This window comes from Sceloporus undulatus, chromosome 3 (assembly GCF_019175285.1).
Source record: "Sceloporus undulatus isolate JIND9_A2432 ecotype Alabama chromosome 3, SceUnd_v1.1, whole genome shotgun sequence".
Taxonomy (NCBI): domain Eukaryota; kingdom Metazoa; phylum Chordata; class Lepidosauria; order Squamata; family Phrynosomatidae; genus Sceloporus; species Sceloporus undulatus.
The window spans coordinates 196,213,428-196,232,310 of record NC_056524.1 but is presented as its reverse complement, the minus strand read 5'-3'; the positions used below and the strand labels follow the sequence as shown (position 1 = coordinate 196,232,310).

Here is an 18,883-nt window from a genome sequence, read left to right as displayed (position 1 = left end):
AAATGGCCCATAAAGAATCTATAATGTGGGACACGAAAGCAGCCTGAGCATACCAATTTTGTTATCTACAACATCTATGTTCTAAAGCCCAAGGGTTCAGTAAATGTGGATGATTAGCTACCAAACATGTGATACCCTAAATTATTCCGCACAGATAAGACTGCCTGCAAAGCTATCTCTTGTGTTAATCCACAAAGTCTTGTTAAGCTTTTTTTTGTTTTATTTTTTAAAAGATTTAAGCAAACAGGTTGTAAAGCAAACCTTTTATTATCTTCCTCATGCCCCACCAACTGGGTTAAAGGGATGGACCTTTGGCAAATGGACTTAGAATTCCCCAGCTGGGCATATTAAGATGTTCATGCAAGCATGGTGGGCATGTGGGGCAACAAGTCTGCACTGCCCTTCCTTGCAGTTTAGGATAACATGTAAATATCATTCACTACTACGCTAACTTACTATGTATTAGATTAATCACATATAGAACCTTGTATGATGACCGGGAGAAAGAGGATAAAGCCAGGAATGAAAACAGGTACCTATTTTTGGGCCCTTCCCCAATTCAGTGGTGTGGCAGAAACCCCCCCAAACAAAAATCAGTGGAAGAAAAATATTTTACTTCTAAAACAAAACAAAACAAAACTTTTCCATTAAAAAAAAAGCATGCTCCTTACATGCAATGTTTTAAAGTAGAAGTCCTTGTTTAAAGGTCTTTTTTCTACCCTAGCATTGAATTTCAGCCGCAGAACAGTAGGCTGTGAAACCCCCAGTGGGCACTGCAGGTGATTTTAATTCTGAAGTGTCTGTGTATGTGAATACAATTGCAGTTACACAGAATAATTATTTCTTAGTGTCCTGAACTGTAATGATATAAACTTGAGTGATAAGATTTAAGGATCTGATAAAGCTGTTTTTATCTCATTTATCTATCAGCTTTGTAATGTAGATATGTATAAGAGAAAGAAGTTGGTAGCATGAAGAAGTAGGATCTATTCTACGAAAGCTCACGCTACCAACTTCTTCTTTCAGTTAGTCTCAAAGATGCTGCAAGATCCTATTGCATATTGGATATTAATAGTTATGTTTATTACCTTCACAAGACATGCAGGGCCTTTTTCTCCTGGCAGTGGAAAATTTAAGTCTAGTGGAGGTGAACAGTTTAAGGAGATCATCTGATGTCTCACCGAAGCTTCTGTTTCTAATCGCTTTGGCTCTCCATTACCATGGATATCAGGGACATTTCCTACAAGAAGAAGAACAAAAAAAAATTCAAAAATCTGCAAACCTAAATGTTGCAATGAAAGCTTCCTGATGTCGAAATAAGTTTTAATAATACGTTTAACGACAAAAGACTTAAGCAAAACAAAGTAAATGTGTAGCAAGTGAAGCTTTGGACTTATTTTTCTTTTAAGGGACAGAAATAGGCTTTACTTTCAAGAATGTTAAATATCACACATGAAGGTTAAAACATGTGGTAGGCATAAATGGTATAGCAAAAAACCCTGTACAGTAGTATGAAATTTTGATGTATATACACATCCTTTACAGTTGAGTGTCAATGCCTTGTATTATCAAATTAGTACTCGTCCATCAGCTACAGTGTTAATATTGCAATGCAATAATTATGGAGTTGACCCCAAACTTAAGTAAAACACAATCTCAAAAAGTATCCCAAAAGAGAAATTTTGAGGACTGGCTTGAATATAAAGCACTAGCAGAAGGTAAATTAAAGGGTGAAGGGCGGGGTATAAATACCATAAAAAATAAAAATAAAAATTTCATCATCATCACCTCCTCCTCCTCTACTACCACCACAATGCATTACTTCCTACGTCTCTCCTGAGTGTTAGGCAAACCCCTGAATGAACTGAGTTGGTACAGTTCAATCTATTGCAGGCCCAACAGGAGAGGTTTTTGAAAGTCTGCTGCAGAGAAGACTATTTCTGCTATTGCTTCTCATGATTCAATGAACATGAAATATATTTGTAAACTAACGCTCCATCTGGTAAATAAAACCTTATGCATAGGCATGAATACCAGACAGCCAATTTTCACCTCATAGTTCAGTTATGAAGCAAACGACACAACAGATTAAACAATTCACATGTATAGCATAGCTGAAGACCATCAAATTCAGTGTTCTATTTTCATCTGTCATTGGCCAGATGCCTACAGGAAAACTAGGAGCAGGTCATAAAGGTGATAGCCTCAGTTCTTTATCTCTCCGCAGCATCCAATGCTCAGTGCTATCCTCCCTCCATTTAACTTTAATTGCTAATTAAAAAGTCCATCTTCCATGAATTTGTCTAACTTGGGCGGGTTATAGACCGCTGCTTTGAGGCTGTCTGCCGCCGCCGCCGTTTGCTCCGTAAGGGAGCCGTTGCAGCCACACCGTGCGGCTCCCTTATGGAGCAAAAAAGAAGCTCCAAAATGGAGCTTCTTTCTGCGGCGCCTCTGTGACGTCGCGAGGCGCCAGGGGCGCATTCGCGATGTCACAGGCGCCGCGACACATTCGATACGTAAAGATGGTGCCGGCCGTGTGGAACGGCCGGCGCCATATTGTACGGACAGAGGCCGTATTAGACCCAGGAGCATCTAGAAGAGACGCCCCTTTTTTAAAATGGGACGTCCTGCGGACGTCCCAAGTGCCAGTTTGTAACCGGCCTTAATCTCCTTCTGACTCTTATGAATCTTTGGTTTTGCACAGAATATAACATTTCACAGAAAACCAGGCAAAATGTGCCTGAGAATAATAAAATTGCAAATTAAATCCTACAAGTCCTACCCTGACCTACCTCCCAAACCTGATGGAATTGTCATTCACCTGTACTTCTCTTTCCCATGAAGCTGATTCCTGGTAAAGTAGGTTGGAGGGCTGAGGTTGTTACCATCATGGCAAGAGTGTTACAACTGTGACTAAGGTTGGATCCACACTGCAGAAATAATCCGGTTCAACACTGCTTTAACTGCCCTAGCTCAAGGCTATGGAATTCTGGGAATTGTAGTTTGTTGTGGCCCCAGAGCACAGCCACAACAAACTACAATTCCCAGATTTCCATAGCCTTGAGCCAGGTTGTTGGATTATTTTTGCAGTGTGGATCCAGCCTAAGTAGCCATCATGAATACAGATCAGTTATCTAGAGCTACTCATCTGTAACTGTTCTGTATTCACAACTGTTGCTTAGTCACAACTGTGAAACTTTTTCCACTATTGTAACCTCTCCAACCTACTGTATCAGCTGCATTGGGGAGAAAGAAGTCCAAACTGCTGGTGATCAGAGCATGGATGAATGATATTTCTGTCAGGTTTTGGGAGGATGGGGCTGCACAGGTTATTTAAGTATACCTAACTAGCTGATAAGAGAATGGCGGCTAGACTTTTCTAAGTTCCCAAAGCATACCACTTCAGTACATTTGGATGTACTGTCCAGGGGTTCCCAATCCTTTTGACTTGCAGAGCCCTTATTTTTTGGCAGAGCCCCTAAGAGACCTACCCTAAGTCTGACAAGTTTTGGAGTACATATAAGAATATATTCTTTAATTTCATTCAGTTTCTATTTCTTTCATTTTTCTGGTGAGGCCGCAGAGCACCTTGAAAGCACCTAAGGACTGCTCAGAGCACAGGCTGGAAACCTCTGCAGTGTATACTAATCCTAGAAAATGTTTTTAAAAAGAAATACATCATTGTTAATTGATACCCAGATTTTGTTCTCTCTGTTTAGATGGGTGCAATTCCATATCTTCATCTTCCTCATAACTCCTTTTGTGGCGACTTGGTGTATAAGATGTCGAAGGACAAACCCGAGCTTGACTTGCACAGGTATAGGCGTAAATTTTAAGTTAAGAATAATAGCATATTTACTAATATAATAATGATAATGATAATAATATGATCATTCACAATATGATGGGCTATTTTGATTGGATTTAAATTTTTAAAGCAACAGATTGAACAACACTCTTTTTTCAAGAAAATTATGTAAAGGAAGTAAGAAAAGGCAACAGATCTTTATCATATATCCTTCAGCACAAGGTAAAAGTACATACTGTCTTTTCATGTAAAAGAATATTTTTTTTTCTTTTGAGTGGTTTTGCAGAAAAGAGGATTTAACAAAAGAAAAGGTTTACACAAATCAAGATAGACCCTAACCAAGTGAATGAGGAGGGAACATGAGTTAGCCCCCATGATTTATGATTCTCCATCCCTGAATTAAAATTTTAAACAGATAATGCAGAATGTATCATCATTTACACTCCATATCTAAAAGGTTAACAGAAGCCCTTTGTAACGGCTGCTAAACTGCCTCACATGAATTCATTTCTCTACTAAGTACCTTCTCTAACTTACTGACATAATTCTTTTCATTTGCTTTTATCTATTTTTAGCATAATTCTTTCGTCTTCTACAGGGCAACATCATCTAGCTGGATCAAAAACTTCAAATTGAGAAATGAACTGCAACTATAGCATCCATTCCACACCAGGATAATTAGTAATTACTCTACATGCTTTCATGAGCATGTCTTGGACCTGAGAATGTTATTCAAAACTGCTTTCTTCCTCAAGAACTTTGGTCTACATTGTACAATAAATTATACAGAATTCACCAAAGAAACAGTGATTGTTCTTGGACAACCACCGGGTAGAACTCTAATTTTCAGATGACGTAATCAAAACTATTTGGAAATTAAAGGTTTAATTAAAATAGAAAGGTGTACACATATACTTTGCAGAGGTATTCAAGGGAGAATAATTCTGCCCTTACACAACTCAGAAGAAACAATCTCAGACTTTGTTTCATCACCAGTATGGCACATTCTAACCCACAAATGATAAAGGATGTGTATTGCTATCACCTTCACTCTCTTTTTAAAAATATACTAGTATATTACATAGGGAAAAAATGCCAAAAAGGATATTTCTTTCACCCATGCTGATTCTCCAGGCACTGGAACACAGTAAAAAGTCTGTCTGTCTGCAGTGACTATTTGTTTAGGGTTTAGGTCTATTTCTTGGTGAGGCTAGAATAGAGTAAGTGATGTTATACAATATTAGACTACATTAAAATGTTTATAAGAAGTACTTCAAAAGGTAAATATGTTAAGTTCCTATAACAAAGAACAATAACATGAAACATCTAAGATCCACAGGCCATTCCCTCCTTGAACCTATTCCAAGGAAATAATCTCTGTCTAATGAGAAATCTCTTATTTGGTTCCTGTAGATATTTATATGATAATAATTAGATTATATTTTGAATTCTTCTTGGTGTAGTCTTGCTTCAGTAGGGAAAATGTATATAATGACATTCCATTTTGCAATTTAGAAGCAATAAATCCTGTTCTTTCAGTAATAATCGTCAAGCCATGGTAGATGCTTGTGATCATTGTAAATAATAAAACAAAATATAGTTTTCTCTTACGGTGATTCTAATTTTAAAAACCCACAAAAAGGTCTTATAACACCTTAAATAGCAAGGTTTAAATCCAGCAAGGGTTATCTGTTGGCAGAACTGCTTCCATCAATGGCTGTGACAGTGAGGCCCCTACTACAACCCTCACTGCACCCCAAAGAACTATCCCAGAGGTATGGGAAACCCTCTAGAGCCAGCGTTTGGATAGCTGCAACAGATGGAGAGGAAAGGAAGGGGAAGAATGTTTTGTTGCACTAGAACAGCAAAAGACTGGATTTAGACTTAACCAGTTCATTTAGCTTCATAGGCAAAAGCCTACTTCAGACATCTTACAAAGCATGCTTTTGTCCATGAAAGCTTATGCCACTAGGAGCTTTTTGATTTTGTAGTTAACAGATCAGCAATGCTGCTCTTCTAGAATGTAGACATCAACAAGACTTTTCTATGGAGGAAAAGTGGAAATAGATTTACTACTAGAGACACCAAGAGGGAGCTGCAACTGGAATCCCTGACAGATAGTCTGATTTCTCTCTCACATGAACACTGGGTTATCTAATACAGGGTACAGGCACAACCAAGTACACTGCTAAGTATTGTAGGTATTACCTGGAACCAACCTTTTTGCCACTTGGCTAAAGGAAGGTTGTTAATATTCACAATGACACAGACGTTCTCTGGAGTGAGCAGAGGACATTTTGTTAAGGGACTGTTGTGAAGAACAGTCCACTAGCAGGATGTCCTCTGCCCCTACAGAAGACATCTTTCATATTATTGTTTGAATGAATGTCTTTCAAAAGGTTGTTTCTTTAAAGCATGGAAAGGCACACACTAGGGGTAAATTTCTTATGAGATCTATTTCTTTGAAATTTTTAATGAAAATATTAACAAATATCTATATTTTTAAAATCTGCTATATATTAACTCAGATATCAATGTATAAAATAACAAAAATAATGAAAGCTCTATTTGATTTATAGCCATGAGTTTCATATCTACTTACTGAACATTCTGCTATATCTCTATATTTTCCAAAATGCAAAACCTGATAAAAAAAGAAAATTCAAGATTACTGATGTATCCTCGACATACCAATTTCTATACTTATAATAGCCTATAGTGTCTCTTTAGTTATGCTTGTGCTCAAACTAGTGTTTAATTAGCAGTATGATACATATCTCAAAATCCAAATCCAAGTAAATTTGTCAAAAATTTAATATCTCTTCTCTCTCTGTCCCCCACAGTAATTTAATATGGAAAAAATGTGGCCTGTGCTTCCATTATTATTATTATTATTATTAAAAACCATTAACTAAATATTCTTATGGCTAAAACAGTGTTGTGATTGTCCAGTTAATAATGATGGTTTGTAGCCATACTGAACTCAGAGGTCAAGGAGTGTAAAGAGGCTACATCACAATCTTCAAATATATTTATAATATTTCTTTATCATCTCCCAGCCCACAAATACCCTAGAGGCAGTGCAGATGTAAAAGCCAATTAAAATAATACAAACAAACATTTTAAAAACACATTAAATACTTTTCAAACATTTAATGCCATGCAGGATAGCACTGTTTGGCTTCCTGTAAGAAGTTTAAGAGAGATGGGGCCAGCCTATCTTCCTTCAGTACACAGTTGAGGTTCAGCTACACAGAAAGCCCTGTTACATGTACCCACCAACCCAACTTCATGATGCATTGGGGCACTCAACAGGGCTTCCTCAGAAGATCTCAAATTTCTGGCAGGCCCATATGGAAGTAAGCAATCTGGCATATATCCTGGCCCTGAGTCATTTAGGGCTTTGGGAGTCAACACTAGCACCTTGAATTGAGCTCAGAAGCAAATTGGAAGTCAGTGCATTCTTGCATGAAAACCTGACATCCGTCTGGCTGCTGCATTTTGCAGTAGTGGCAGCTTCTGAAAACTTTCATGGGCAGTCCCACATCGAGTGCATTACAGTAGTCTAATTGAGAGGTAACTAAAGTATGAACCACTGTGGCCAGATTGTCCTCTCCAAGAAAGAGCACAACTAGCAGACAAGCCAAAGCTGAACAAAGGCACTCTTGGCCACATCAGCAACCTGGCTTTCCAGGAGCAGCACTGAGTCCAAGAGCACCCCCAAGCTATAAATCTGATCTTTCAGAGAAGACCAATCCCATCCAGAACAGATTGCAATTCCAATCCCAAATTGGTTTTCCTACTGACCAGCAGCACTTCCATCTTGTCTGGATTAAGTCTGTCTATTAACTCGTATCCAATCCTTTACTGTATCCAGACAAGATTCAGTATTACCCCGGCTTTCTTGGTATCAGTTGTAAAGGAGACATAAAGCTTGGCATTATCAGCATACTGATAACACACAATCTCAAAGCTCCAGAAGACTTCTGCCAGCAGCTTCATGTAGTTGTTGGAAAACACAGGGACAGTATTGACTCCTAAGGAACTCACAGGTTAATGGTAGTAGGAGGGAATCTGTAACAGTGGCATGACAAGATCAGTGAAATTTCAAATTGACCTTACTCCAATTTTTCACTCAGTCCCCAGAATATAACTCTTTTCCTCACTGCCATCTTCTCCTGTGCTAGCTTCCCATATGTTCTCTTCCAAGAACATGGTTTTATACATATAACATCTTATTTTGAGCTCACTGCTTTCCATCTAACGTCTTGGTACTTTGTTTAAAGATCAGAGTATAAATATTATCTTTGTTCCAGCCAAGGAACAAGGGGTTGGTGAGTGGCTTCATGGATTGCAAAAGTGGATTTGAGGGTTGTAGTTTCCCACGGCTGCTATACATGCAAGAGGGTTTCGGGGCAAGAGGAGAAAGACTGAGCTTTTGCAAAAGCAGTGACATGTTGCTCCTGTAAAAGCCTCATGTAAAATGGGAGCAATAAGCAAGGACCTGGGAGAGAGTGTGGATGGTGCCACCTATAAATAATATCTAACTAGTGCAGGCACCTGTGGAATACAGACACTATAAACATACATAAGTGTAGACAACTATGAAAGAGAAGGTAGAAAGGACTGTAATCAAGAAAGCCCACTCACACGGGATTTAGTCTGGATGTCAACTGTTTCATAAACATTCATATAAAATTCAGGATCAAACATATCTTGAACCATACAGCGGAATTTCACTAAACTATTGGGCTTTAGATAATGTAGAGGGACATCATTCAATGAAGGTACCTATAAAAAAAGAAAAAGAATAAACAAACAAACAAACAAACAAATAACCCATTTGAATCAAACAGAATTCACCTGCTGCCTTCCATTCAGTAATTTATGCAATATTCAATGGAGATTTATATGTGAAAAAAACCTGTGATAGCTAATTTACACTGCTTTGGAGCCAGATTTAGGAAATTATCAGACAGGGAAAAGGACGTTCTGTCCTTATGGCGCAATCGCGAAGGTTTTCATACAACATCATGCTTATCCTGTCATTGTCCTGTTATTGAAGTGGAATTTTCCTGTCCTTTTGTATGGGAGTTTGTGTAATACAATTCTTCTTCAATGACAGGGTAATGACAGAATAAGTGGTATGTCTCGAAATGCTTTTGTGCGATTGTGATAAGGACAGGATAAAGATCCCGTCTCTGTCTGAATCTCCTTAGTGAGACAGAATATACTCACTGATTTATACTGCTATAGTGTGGCCTATATTCTATTGTAGGTCTCAATTAAAGAAGAACTAATGAATTAGTGGGAACATTCGTACGTCATCATTTATGTAAATGTTACTGATACAAAGGAGCTTTGTTTTAGGACTCACAACTGGATTAAAAACATCATTTAATAAATCAGATACTTCCTTCTAGATTTAGACCACTGACATATTGTGACACCTGGGGCAAGTCACATGGACTAATTTAACTCTACTTTGATCTGTATAGTTATGCGTTAGAAACTGCAGAGAACACTGCTTGAGCTATCATGCAATGCACTAAAACTGTATAATACAGTACAAATACTCCATCCTCTAATTCAATGTATGTCCTCCATTACAAGGGTCTAAATGTCCATTACTCAAATACTCCCAGACTACCAGGACATGTGAAGCTTGTTGTAACCACATTTGAGATGAATGTTTACTCATCAGAAAACTTGAATATTAAATATTTATTCTAAGATGTCATCAATTATGTTCAAACAAACTGAATGCATCAAAAACACAGCTGTTGGGGGGTGGGGTGTAGTTATGACTACTTTTCTAAAATCTTACTATGGTTTCATGCCTACTAACACCTACAGCATGCTTTATTCTAAACATGCAATGCATATGACACTGGTCTTATATTATCTTCGGGGATGTCAAGATATACATGTGGTAAATTATTGCAATATATAAACACCAAGGATGAGCAAATGCACTAGGCAGGGGACCATTTTTTCTCCCGTGCCCTTAGCCATATCTTGACTGATCAGAAATGATATCATATCACTTCAAGTTTCATTTCTAGGCTGAAAAATGGCAGATTCTATTGACTTCTCTTTGTGGCATATGAGGTCATTGTGCACCTTCCCAACCCTTGGTATAGACCATTATGTATGCTACCTACACTCCACAGAGCAAGATCTCCACTGCTCAAGCTACAACCTGCTCAGGATACATTTGCACATATGCAGCTAACCTGCAGCTCTATTGCAAATAATAGGAAAGACTTGTAGGGAATTAAAGTACTCATCACCAACGTAATTTTACTTTCTCTGCTCCTCCCCCAAACATCTCCAATAGGGCTAACAAAAAACCTTGCTAAGCACCATGTCTAACCCCACTTGAAATATCCTATTTATATTTCTGTGTCTATCATTTGACCCACAATATAAGAAAGTCCTATGACAGCTTGAGATCTCAGTCAACTTACTCTGGCTTCAATGGAGTTAGATACAATTGTTTTTCTTTTCCCCTTCTCCTAACAAATATTTTTCAATACCTGCTATGGTTAAATTTCTTAGGTGTCTTAAAACCATTTCAGTAGTCTTTCCCAGACAATTTATTCAGTTTGTGAATTGCAATGTACAAGGATTTGGATAAGCTAGACTACAAAAGCATACCTGTGCTACTGAACTGAAAGTACTCCCACTAATTAATTGAGGGGTGGGAGAGGACTATGTCCCTTGGCTTCCAAGGTTACTGCATTCTCAACATTACTAATAGTAGGAAAACCGCAATCTTAGTGAAAGTTGCTGAGAGATGCGAAGACACATTTATTTTCATATCCCCCACCTAACAACCTTCAGTCTCAGAAGGCAAGGAAGAGGAGTCTGAACTTTTCTACTGATGAGAGTTGTGTGTATGTGCAGAAACATATATCCTTCCTCCACTGATACTGTGGATCTGCACAGCTGTGCACACTGAACCACACTGTATCTCCAAAGCAAAAGGACAGGACCACAACATGTATATAAGCAAATTCAGTCTTACCCAGTTAGTTGCATTGTTTTCTTTTAGCTTCTCTCTGAAATATTCAATTACTTTTCTTTCCCATTCAGGGTTTGGACTATCCTGAGCTAAAACAAAACAGAGAAAGTGAGCTGAAATGACGTGAAGTATACAGTACCAGCAGAACAACAACAGGGTTTAAACACCAATAATATGCAAATTCACTTGTTGCCTAATATAAAAAGAAAATGGACATAAAGCTTATCTTCTATTGGGATGCTTCACTACAGGATTAGATCTTGTGAGGCTTTGTTAGGATAGGATTGAATGTGGCAGTTATACCATACTGTGCCAAATGCTAAGTTGCTTGCCCATCAGTAACTGTCTTGTCATTAGAAAGAGAACTGTGCATGTAGGACATCTACATCAAATTCCATATCATTTGTTCACAGGTAGTAGCATTTTCTGACCAATCTTCAATTCTGACACGTCTCTGTTTCTGCTGATCTGCTCTCCATTTTTGTAGTGATTAGGCTACTCTTAGGCAAGGAAGCTTTTGTAAACAGAAAAATTATTTCCCCATTCAAACCATCAGTAGGCTATAATAAAGCGTGTGCTCTGGCTGGACTTAGACATGTAATTATCTGTCCTAGTTATATTGGTATGAGGAAGAGAGTGCAAATAATTTGGAAAGCATTTAACCAAGAACATCTAGTGGCAACACTGGGAACGGTAACAACTTCGCTTCTGGATGAAGGAACAGTACTAAAAATGTTGATTTTAAGCTATGCTTTGGCACAAGCATCCTGAAAAGGGAGGGTTGCTGTAAATCAGAAATTACTTGAAGGCACACAGCAACAATAATATTTTTACTGAACCATATAAATGACACTCCCAAATATGAGCGATGTTTAGGTTGTATTTGCTGCCACACAGACACACAGTTCAAACCAAAGAGGAAACAAATCACATTCTCCAATACACCGGGGGGGGGGGGGGGGTGAAGGGCCTCAGTGAATGTGGAAAAACCCCAAAACAAAACCCCCCAAGGCTAGTACAGCGATGGCTGTGTTGTCTCCATGCTGCACAGTTCACTCTCTGGAGTCCTGTGGGGTAAATAACTTGTGTTTCATGGGGAAATATTTGACTTTGGGGACAGGCAGGCCCTGCACTTTCTCTCAGAGACCGCCTTAACTGCCCTGGCTCAGTGCTAGGGAATCCTGGGAGTTGGAGTTTATTGTGGCACCAGAGCTCTCTCTGACAGAGAAGGCTGAATGGTTCACAAAACTACAGTTCCCAGGATTCCCTAGCACTGAGCCAGGGCAGTTAAGGCGGTTTCAAACTGGAATATTCCTGCACTTTAGGCTGCGACGTCCACACTGCAGAAACAATCCAGTTTTACCCCATTTTAACTGCCCTGGCTCAATGTTTCTAGGGAATCCTGGGAATTGTACTTTTATTGTGGCACCAGAGCTCTCTCTGACAGAGAAGGCTAAATGCCTCCCAAAACTATATTTCCCAGAATTCCCTAACATTGAGCCAGTTTTTTTTACTCAATGCTATGGAATTCTGGGAACTGCAGTTTACTGTGGCACCGGAGTTCTCTCTCTGACAGAGAAGAAAGCTAAATCTCTCACAAAGCTATACAAGTTCCCATAGCATTGAGCCAGGGCAGTTAAAGCGGTGCCGAAGCGGGTTATTTCTGCAGTGCGGATGCAGCCCTGAGGTTTTAATCCCTTCCAGCCACGAAGCCCCCCTTTCGCTGCTCACCGAAGACGCCCTGGACGATGCTGAGGGGGCAGTTCAGCCAGTCCGCCACGCACGGCATCCTCAGGCCCTGGAAGGAGAGACACAGCGGGGCTAAGCCTTGGTTCCCTGGGGCCTCTTCCTCTTCTCTCCTCAGCGAGGCTTGGCGGGAAAAAGGGAGCGGCAGTGACGCCACCGGCGCCATCTTAGCTCCGGGCGGAAAAAGGGGCCGGGTGGAGGCTCGGAGGGACATGAAGCCGGGAAACGCGGAGCAGACTCCGTCGGCGCCATCTTAGCTCAAGGCAGAAAAGGGGGGCTGATGGAGACTGTCAGGGACACTAGGCGCTAGGAACGAAAAGCAAGAAGCGGCTGTGAGTCTGTCGGCGCCATCTTAGCTCCGGGCAGAGGCTTTGAGGGACATTGGGCCAGGCAACACGGAGCCGGAGGAGGAGCCGGAGGAGGAAGAAGCGGGGAAATGACTCCGTCGGCACCATCTTAGCTCCGGGCAGAACAAGGGAGTGGATGCTGTGAGGGACATTAAGCCAGGGAACGCGGAGCGGACTCCGGCGGCGCCATCTTAGTTCAGGGAGGAAGCTTTGAGGGACATTAGTACAGCAGGGAACACGAAGCGGAATAAAGAAGCGGGGAATGACTCCGTCGGCGCCATCTTAGCTCCGGGCGGAAGGGAGCGAGTGGTGCCGGCGAGGGACATTAGGCTGGGAAACGCGGATCGGGAGACGTGGAGCTGAGGCCGCCATGGCTGCCTCCTCCTCGTCGTCGTCCTCCTCCAGCGGCGGCACCAACCTGCTGTTCTCCTCGTCGGCCACGGAGTTCAACTTCACGGTGCCCTTCATCCCCGTCAGCCAGGCGCCTCCGCCTCCCCCTGCCGCCGCCGCCTCCGCCTCCTCCTCTGGGCCCCAGGGCCTCCTTCCCTCAGGTGAGAGCAACGGGGGCCTTCCAGGCTTCCTCCTCAGAGAAGGCTCTGCCATGGAGGCCGTCCTCTGGGGCTGAGAGAGAGTGACTCCCCCAAGGCTCCCAGAGGGTTTCCCTGGCAGAGGCAGGATTCGCACCCAGGCCTCCAGAGCCCCAGGCTTTCTGCTAGTACTATGGGGTCATCTGCACAGTTGATATTCCTTCTTCCGTGTCCAAGCCTGCTTTGCTCACAATATGCTCTGCTTATAAGCTAAATAGGCCCCTGCTGAGCTCCATTAGCCATCATCCATTTGTAACTCAGTCCCTGGTGGGATCTTCCTTGCCTGAGCCCTGCTTGGACCATGTCTGGCTGGAAACCATATTAGGAGACATAATAGTCCTGTTCAAACATTTGAAGGGGTTGCTAAGAAAACCCCACAATTGTTCAAGTTGATTCTACATTAGCACTCCAGGCTTTGGCATACAGCCATGACAGGGTCGCCTGAGGGTTGCCATCAGTTGGAAATGACTTGAAGGCACACACCAGAGAACAGGACCTGGAGCAGTGGATACAAGCTCCAGGAAAAGAGATTCCTCCTCAACATTAGGAGGAACTTCCTGAGAGTGAGGGCTGTTCAGCAGTGGAACACACTCCTTCCTCGGAGTGTAGTGGAGTCTGCTTCCTTGGAGGTCTTTAAACAGAGGCTGGATGGCCATCTGTCAGGGATGCTTTGATGGAGAGTTCCTGCATGGCAGAATAAAGGGGTTGGACTGGATGGCCCTTGCGGTCTCTTCCAACTCTATGATTCTATAAAGCAGGGGTAGGCAACCTGCGGCCCAAGGGCCTGATGCGGCCCGGCAAGGCCTTGGGACTGGCCCCAGCCTGGTCCTGCCGCTGATTGCCGCCGGGGCCTTTGGGGGGCAATTGTCTATAGAAGCCTCAGAAACATGCATTTATATTAACATTTTTTTAAAAAATCAGCAAATTTTTTCGTGTGTCCTCCAGCTTTTAAAAAAAGTGTCTACCATTTGAAAATTTTGTCCTACATTTGTCCCGGTTTATTTATTTATTTATTTATTTATTTAAAAAAATTTAATTAGTTATTTTTTGGCTTCGGCCCCCCAGTTGTCTGAAGACAGCAACCCCGGCCCCTGGCTCAAAACGGTTGCCTACCCCTGCTATAAAGTGTGGCCAGGAGATAAAGAGGGCTCAGTCCAGACTGCTGTACTATTAGTGCAGGTTCTCCAGCGTGTAACCTGTAGCCTTGGAATGACCACTAGCAAACAGTAGGTTGTTTTTATTGTTGTTGTCGTTGTCATTTTTCCTCAAGTTGAAGTCAACTCAATGGTGACCCTCCCTGCCATCCTGTTGAGAGAACACCACATCATCCTGTTATCCACAGTCCTCCTCAGGTCTTGCAAATCCAGGGCCTGTGCCTTCCTTGATTGAGTCCATTCACTTGTAGTGCTGTCTTCCTATTTTGCTACTACTACTACCACCTTCAACCTCACCAAGCAGTGTTGTCTTTTCTAAATGTCTTCTCATGATACGTTTAAAGCAGTGGTCCCCAAACTGTGCTCTTTAAGGGTTTTTGGACTTCAGCTCCCAGAATCCAAGACTATTGGTCAACATGGCTGAGGCTTCTGGGAGCTGAAGTCCAAAATCTTAGGAGAGTGATTTGCTTTTGGATCCATTATTTGTCTTTTTGGCAGTCCATGGTATCCCTTCTCCCCAGCACCACATTTGAAGCGAGTTGATTCTCTTCCTGACAGCTTTCTGCACTGTTCAGCTTTCACAGCCATACATAGAAACTGGAAACAGAATGACATGGACAATCCTGACTTTAGTTGTTGTTGTATGCCTTCAAGTCATTCCAGACTTATGTCAATCCTAAAACAATGCTATTACAAGCCTTTATAGGCAAGAGTTCTTCAGAAGGGGTTTGCCCTTGCTTTCCTCTGAGGCTGAGAGACTGACTTGCCATGGTCATCTAGTGGATTTCCATGCCCAGATGGGGATTTGAACCCTGGTCTCCTAGATTCCTAGTCCAACACTCAAAGCACTACACCACGCTGGCTCTCCCTTACTTTAGTATTCAGTAATATATTTTTACACTTGAGGATCTTGTCTAGTTCCTTCAGGAAGGTAGGTGGTGAGTGGAAGAATGTATTGCTGATGTGTCTCTTGGGATGGAGCCAGATGGTGAAAGATTTGCAGAAGTAACAAACATTGGGAAACAGGACATGGAAGAAAACCACTGATATATTGATGATAATGATATTTTTATTAGTTTCACATCTGAAATTTACATGCTAAGTTCATAGTGTACAAATGAGTAATTATTTTCCAATAAGTACTTCCTTCCTGGGGGCCAGTTTGGAGTAGTAGTTTCAATGATGGACTATAACTCTGGAAACCAGGGTTCAATCCCCTCTCTGCCATGACTTTGGGCAAGTCACACTCTCTCAGCCTCAGGGAAAGGCAATGGCCAACCTCCTCCAAACAAATCATGCCAAGAAAACCCCATGATAGGTCATCTTAAGTCGGAAATGACTTGAAGGCACACAACAAATACACTACTTTCCTCCAGAAACTTAATACTACCTAACATAAACTGACTTTCATTTCTGTCAACTCTTTTCATCCTTTAGCTCTGACAGAAAGGAGCTCTGAGAGGTCAAAAGAAGGTGTAATACCTGAATTTCAGTGAACGCCAATAACATAAGATAAAAGAGATAATACAGCTTTTCTGGGGATTCAACTGGCTTGTTCATTGGCTTTTCTAGGAACAGCATTTTTGGAGAACGCTTTTCTAGGAATTTTTAAAGGCTCATGACATACTTCAGTCACTCCTTGAGAAAGACCTTGGGCTATTGCTGCCAGAGTATAGTATTGGAGTTTATTGCCCAAGAGTAGCCTGAGGGTGCTTGACACAAAGGTTGAGTTTGCATGGCAGAATGGGAATCCTGGCATGTTTGGTGCATGCTGCACAATTATTTCTGCTTCCATTGTGAACAGTTAAAAATGTGACTCTTTGGATGTGACACTTGTTTAGTGTGATGTCCAAATTAATTCCAAACTATCCTTTTAACTTGTCTCACCCCACTTAGATAGGAGAAAAAAAGCTATGGTCTGTTGTAATGGACAGAAACAAGCCAGAGTGCCAGTTCTTGCCAGGTTTGGACACCACACTAAGCACACCATGGATCTGCTGCAAGTGAAAATGATTGTACAACATGTGGCAACACTGGTTTGTGTGTGATAAGCTTGAATTCTTCATATGTCCAGCTTTTATGACACTTGGATGTGTTCAGATTCTTGTACAAATATGTAAACTTTACTGTTTCAGAATTAACAAATAAAGGTAATATAAAACACCTGCTTCTTCATGGACTCTCTCCCCCATGGGTTTAGGTGTGCATGTGCGTACGTATAAAAACATGAACAAAATTTTAAAATGCAGAAAACAAACCTACTTAGTTCTAATCAGTAAACATGTATACAAATAAAAATCTACCCTCTAAGAAATTCTGAGTCTCGTCCTTTTTAAATATCAGTGGAAAGGAAGTTCTGAGGTTGCTTCTCTCTGTACTATTGTAATCCAGAAGCCTAAATCTAGTTGTTAGTCCCACACAAAAATAAACCCACTGAATCAATGCCAACTTGGTAAGCCCACTTTTATGTAAATTATGTTGAATCAATGGGTCTGCTTTACATTATGGCTAAATATGTTTAAAATGTTTTTCTGAGTTACTCTCAGGAATCAGGATGGGACATAAGGGAAGATACCATCTCTTCATAAGCTTAACTCACTAAAAGCAGTAGTGAAGAGAACAAATTTGTGTAAGCTTACTTGTATTTTAATCAACATGTTCTGTGTTGCAGATGATGCCCCTGATGTTGGTGAAGAAGATAGCTTCCTGGGCCAGACTTCTGCAACTCCAAATCCCCCACCAACATTCAGTTATTTCTCCCAAGTTCCTAGCAGTAGCGATCCCTTTGGAAGCATTGGGCAGCCCCCCTTAGGAATGACATCCCCACCACAAACTGGGACGTCTGTTTTCTCTAAGCCTTCAGTTTCTCTTCCACTTCTGCCTGGATCACAGGATGGGCCAAGTGCTTTCTCAACAGCTTTTTCCAAATCACAGTCTCTTAACACGCCACCGACTTCACTACAAGGAATTAGTTCGTACCAAGCACCCCAACAGAGTGGACCCCCACCAACTGGCTTTTCAACTCCGCATGGCACGCCACAGCAAGGCTACAACCCATATCGTCATACTACTTTGAGCAGTAGAGCCAATCCTTATATCACTCCCCCACAGCTCCAGCAGAGTCAGCCACCGACCCAGAGTGTACAGCCATCATCACCTGTACCACCTGTCCAAATGTTCCCAACTCCTCCAGGGCCACTGCCACCAGTATGAATTTTTTCTTTTAACTTTTTGGAAACTGAAAGGGGTGAATAAACAGTTTAGAAAGAATTAATGGATACAATATATTTACTCCTATGTTAAGTGTATGCTCCAGCCTATCGTGGTAGTCAGGGTTGCTTGCATGAGAGGGATGGGAACATCAGTCAGCTATGATTGCAGCTGCTGCTGCTGGTGGTGAGTGACTACTGTGAGATTTTCACAGTATACATATTCCCCAAACTGAGGGATACATAGCTAGCTTGAATAGAAATCGGTCATGAATGCATAACTAGGTTATGCATTCATAACTGCCTTAGTGAATGCCAAAATTTCATTAATTGAGTGATCAGTGGACCAGTTTACAATTATCAATGGATCAGTGCCCTCAAAATTCTGAGACTAATTGTGATTGCAGGGCTCAAGTTCTTGCTAACTTTGAAAACTTACATAGAGTAGAATTGTGATGTAGGGCTCAAGTGTAGATGTCTACAAATCCTAAACCAATTTAGCTTGGATATATTTAGTGATCAAGGATATGGAATAAAGGAAACCAGAACCATCTTGTTAGACCTAAGATTTGATTCTAGAAGTTACTTGAAGAAATGTATTATAAGCTGAGTCTCCCTTATCCGGAATTCTGAATTCTGAAACATTCCAGAAAACAAAACATTTTTCATGTGTGGCTGAGATAGTGACACTTTTGCTTTCTAGGGTACATAATACGCACAAGCTTTGTTTCATGCACAAAATTATTTTTTAAAATATTGTATAAAAATACTTTCAGGCTGCGTGTATAGGGTTTATATGAAACATAAATGAATTTTGTGTTTAAACTTGTGTCCCATCTCTAAAATATCTCCTTAATTATGTATAGCAAATATAGATATTCCAAAATCAAAAAGAATTCTGGAATCCAAAATATTTCTGGTCCCAAGCATTTTGGATAAGGGAGACTCAACCTGTATACTAATGTATATGACCATTATGGTCCGGAGGGCAAATAGATTTTGTGG

General features: G+C 41.1%; 2 protein-coding genes across 4 annotated transcripts in view; one reads left to right on the top strand and one right to left on the bottom strand.

Moving 5' to 3' along the window:
• Nucleotides 1-12,802, bottom strand: part of LOC121926077 (minichromosome maintenance complex binding protein) — a 29,487-nt gene extending 16,685 nt beyond the window's left edge. The window contains exons 1-7 of one of the 2 annotated variants that reach the window (XR_006102972.1): nucleotides 12,567-12,802; nucleotides 10,839-10,924; nucleotides 8,459-8,599; nucleotides 6,411-6,452; nucleotides 4,917-5,018; nucleotides 3,696-3,825; nucleotides 1,089-1,240 (exon numbers count right to left, since the gene is read on the bottom strand). Coding sequence is in view for 1 of the 2 variants with exons in the window: in XM_042458693.1 (XP_042314627.1) it covers nucleotides 1,089-1,240; nucleotides 3,696-3,825; nucleotides 4,917-5,018; nucleotides 6,411-6,452; nucleotides 8,459-8,599; nucleotides 10,839-10,924; nucleotides 12,567-12,795 (882 nt within the window). In the remaining variant the exon portion in view is untranslated. The remainder of the gene's footprint in view (nucleotides 1-1,088; nucleotides 1,241-3,695; nucleotides 3,826-4,916; nucleotides 5,019-6,410; nucleotides 6,453-8,458; nucleotides 8,600-10,838; nucleotides 10,925-12,566) is intronic. The other variant, XM_042458693.1, reaches the window with a different exon arrangement.
• A 115-nt stretch (nucleotides 12,803-12,917) lies between these two features.
• The window catches only part of LOC121926076 (SEC23 interacting protein), a 42,498-nt gene continuing 36,532 nt past the window's right edge, over nucleotides 12,918-18,883 (top strand). The window contains exons 1-2 of one of the 2 annotated variants that reach the window (XM_042458692.1): nucleotides 12,918-13,479; nucleotides 17,341-17,876. In XM_042458692.1, coding sequence (XP_042314626.1) covers nucleotides 13,299-13,479; nucleotides 17,341-17,876 — 717 coding nt within the window. In that variant the 5' untranslated portion in view covers nucleotides 12,918-13,298. The remainder of the gene's footprint in view (nucleotides 13,480-17,340; nucleotides 17,877-18,883) is intronic. The other variant, XM_042458691.1, reaches the window with a different exon arrangement.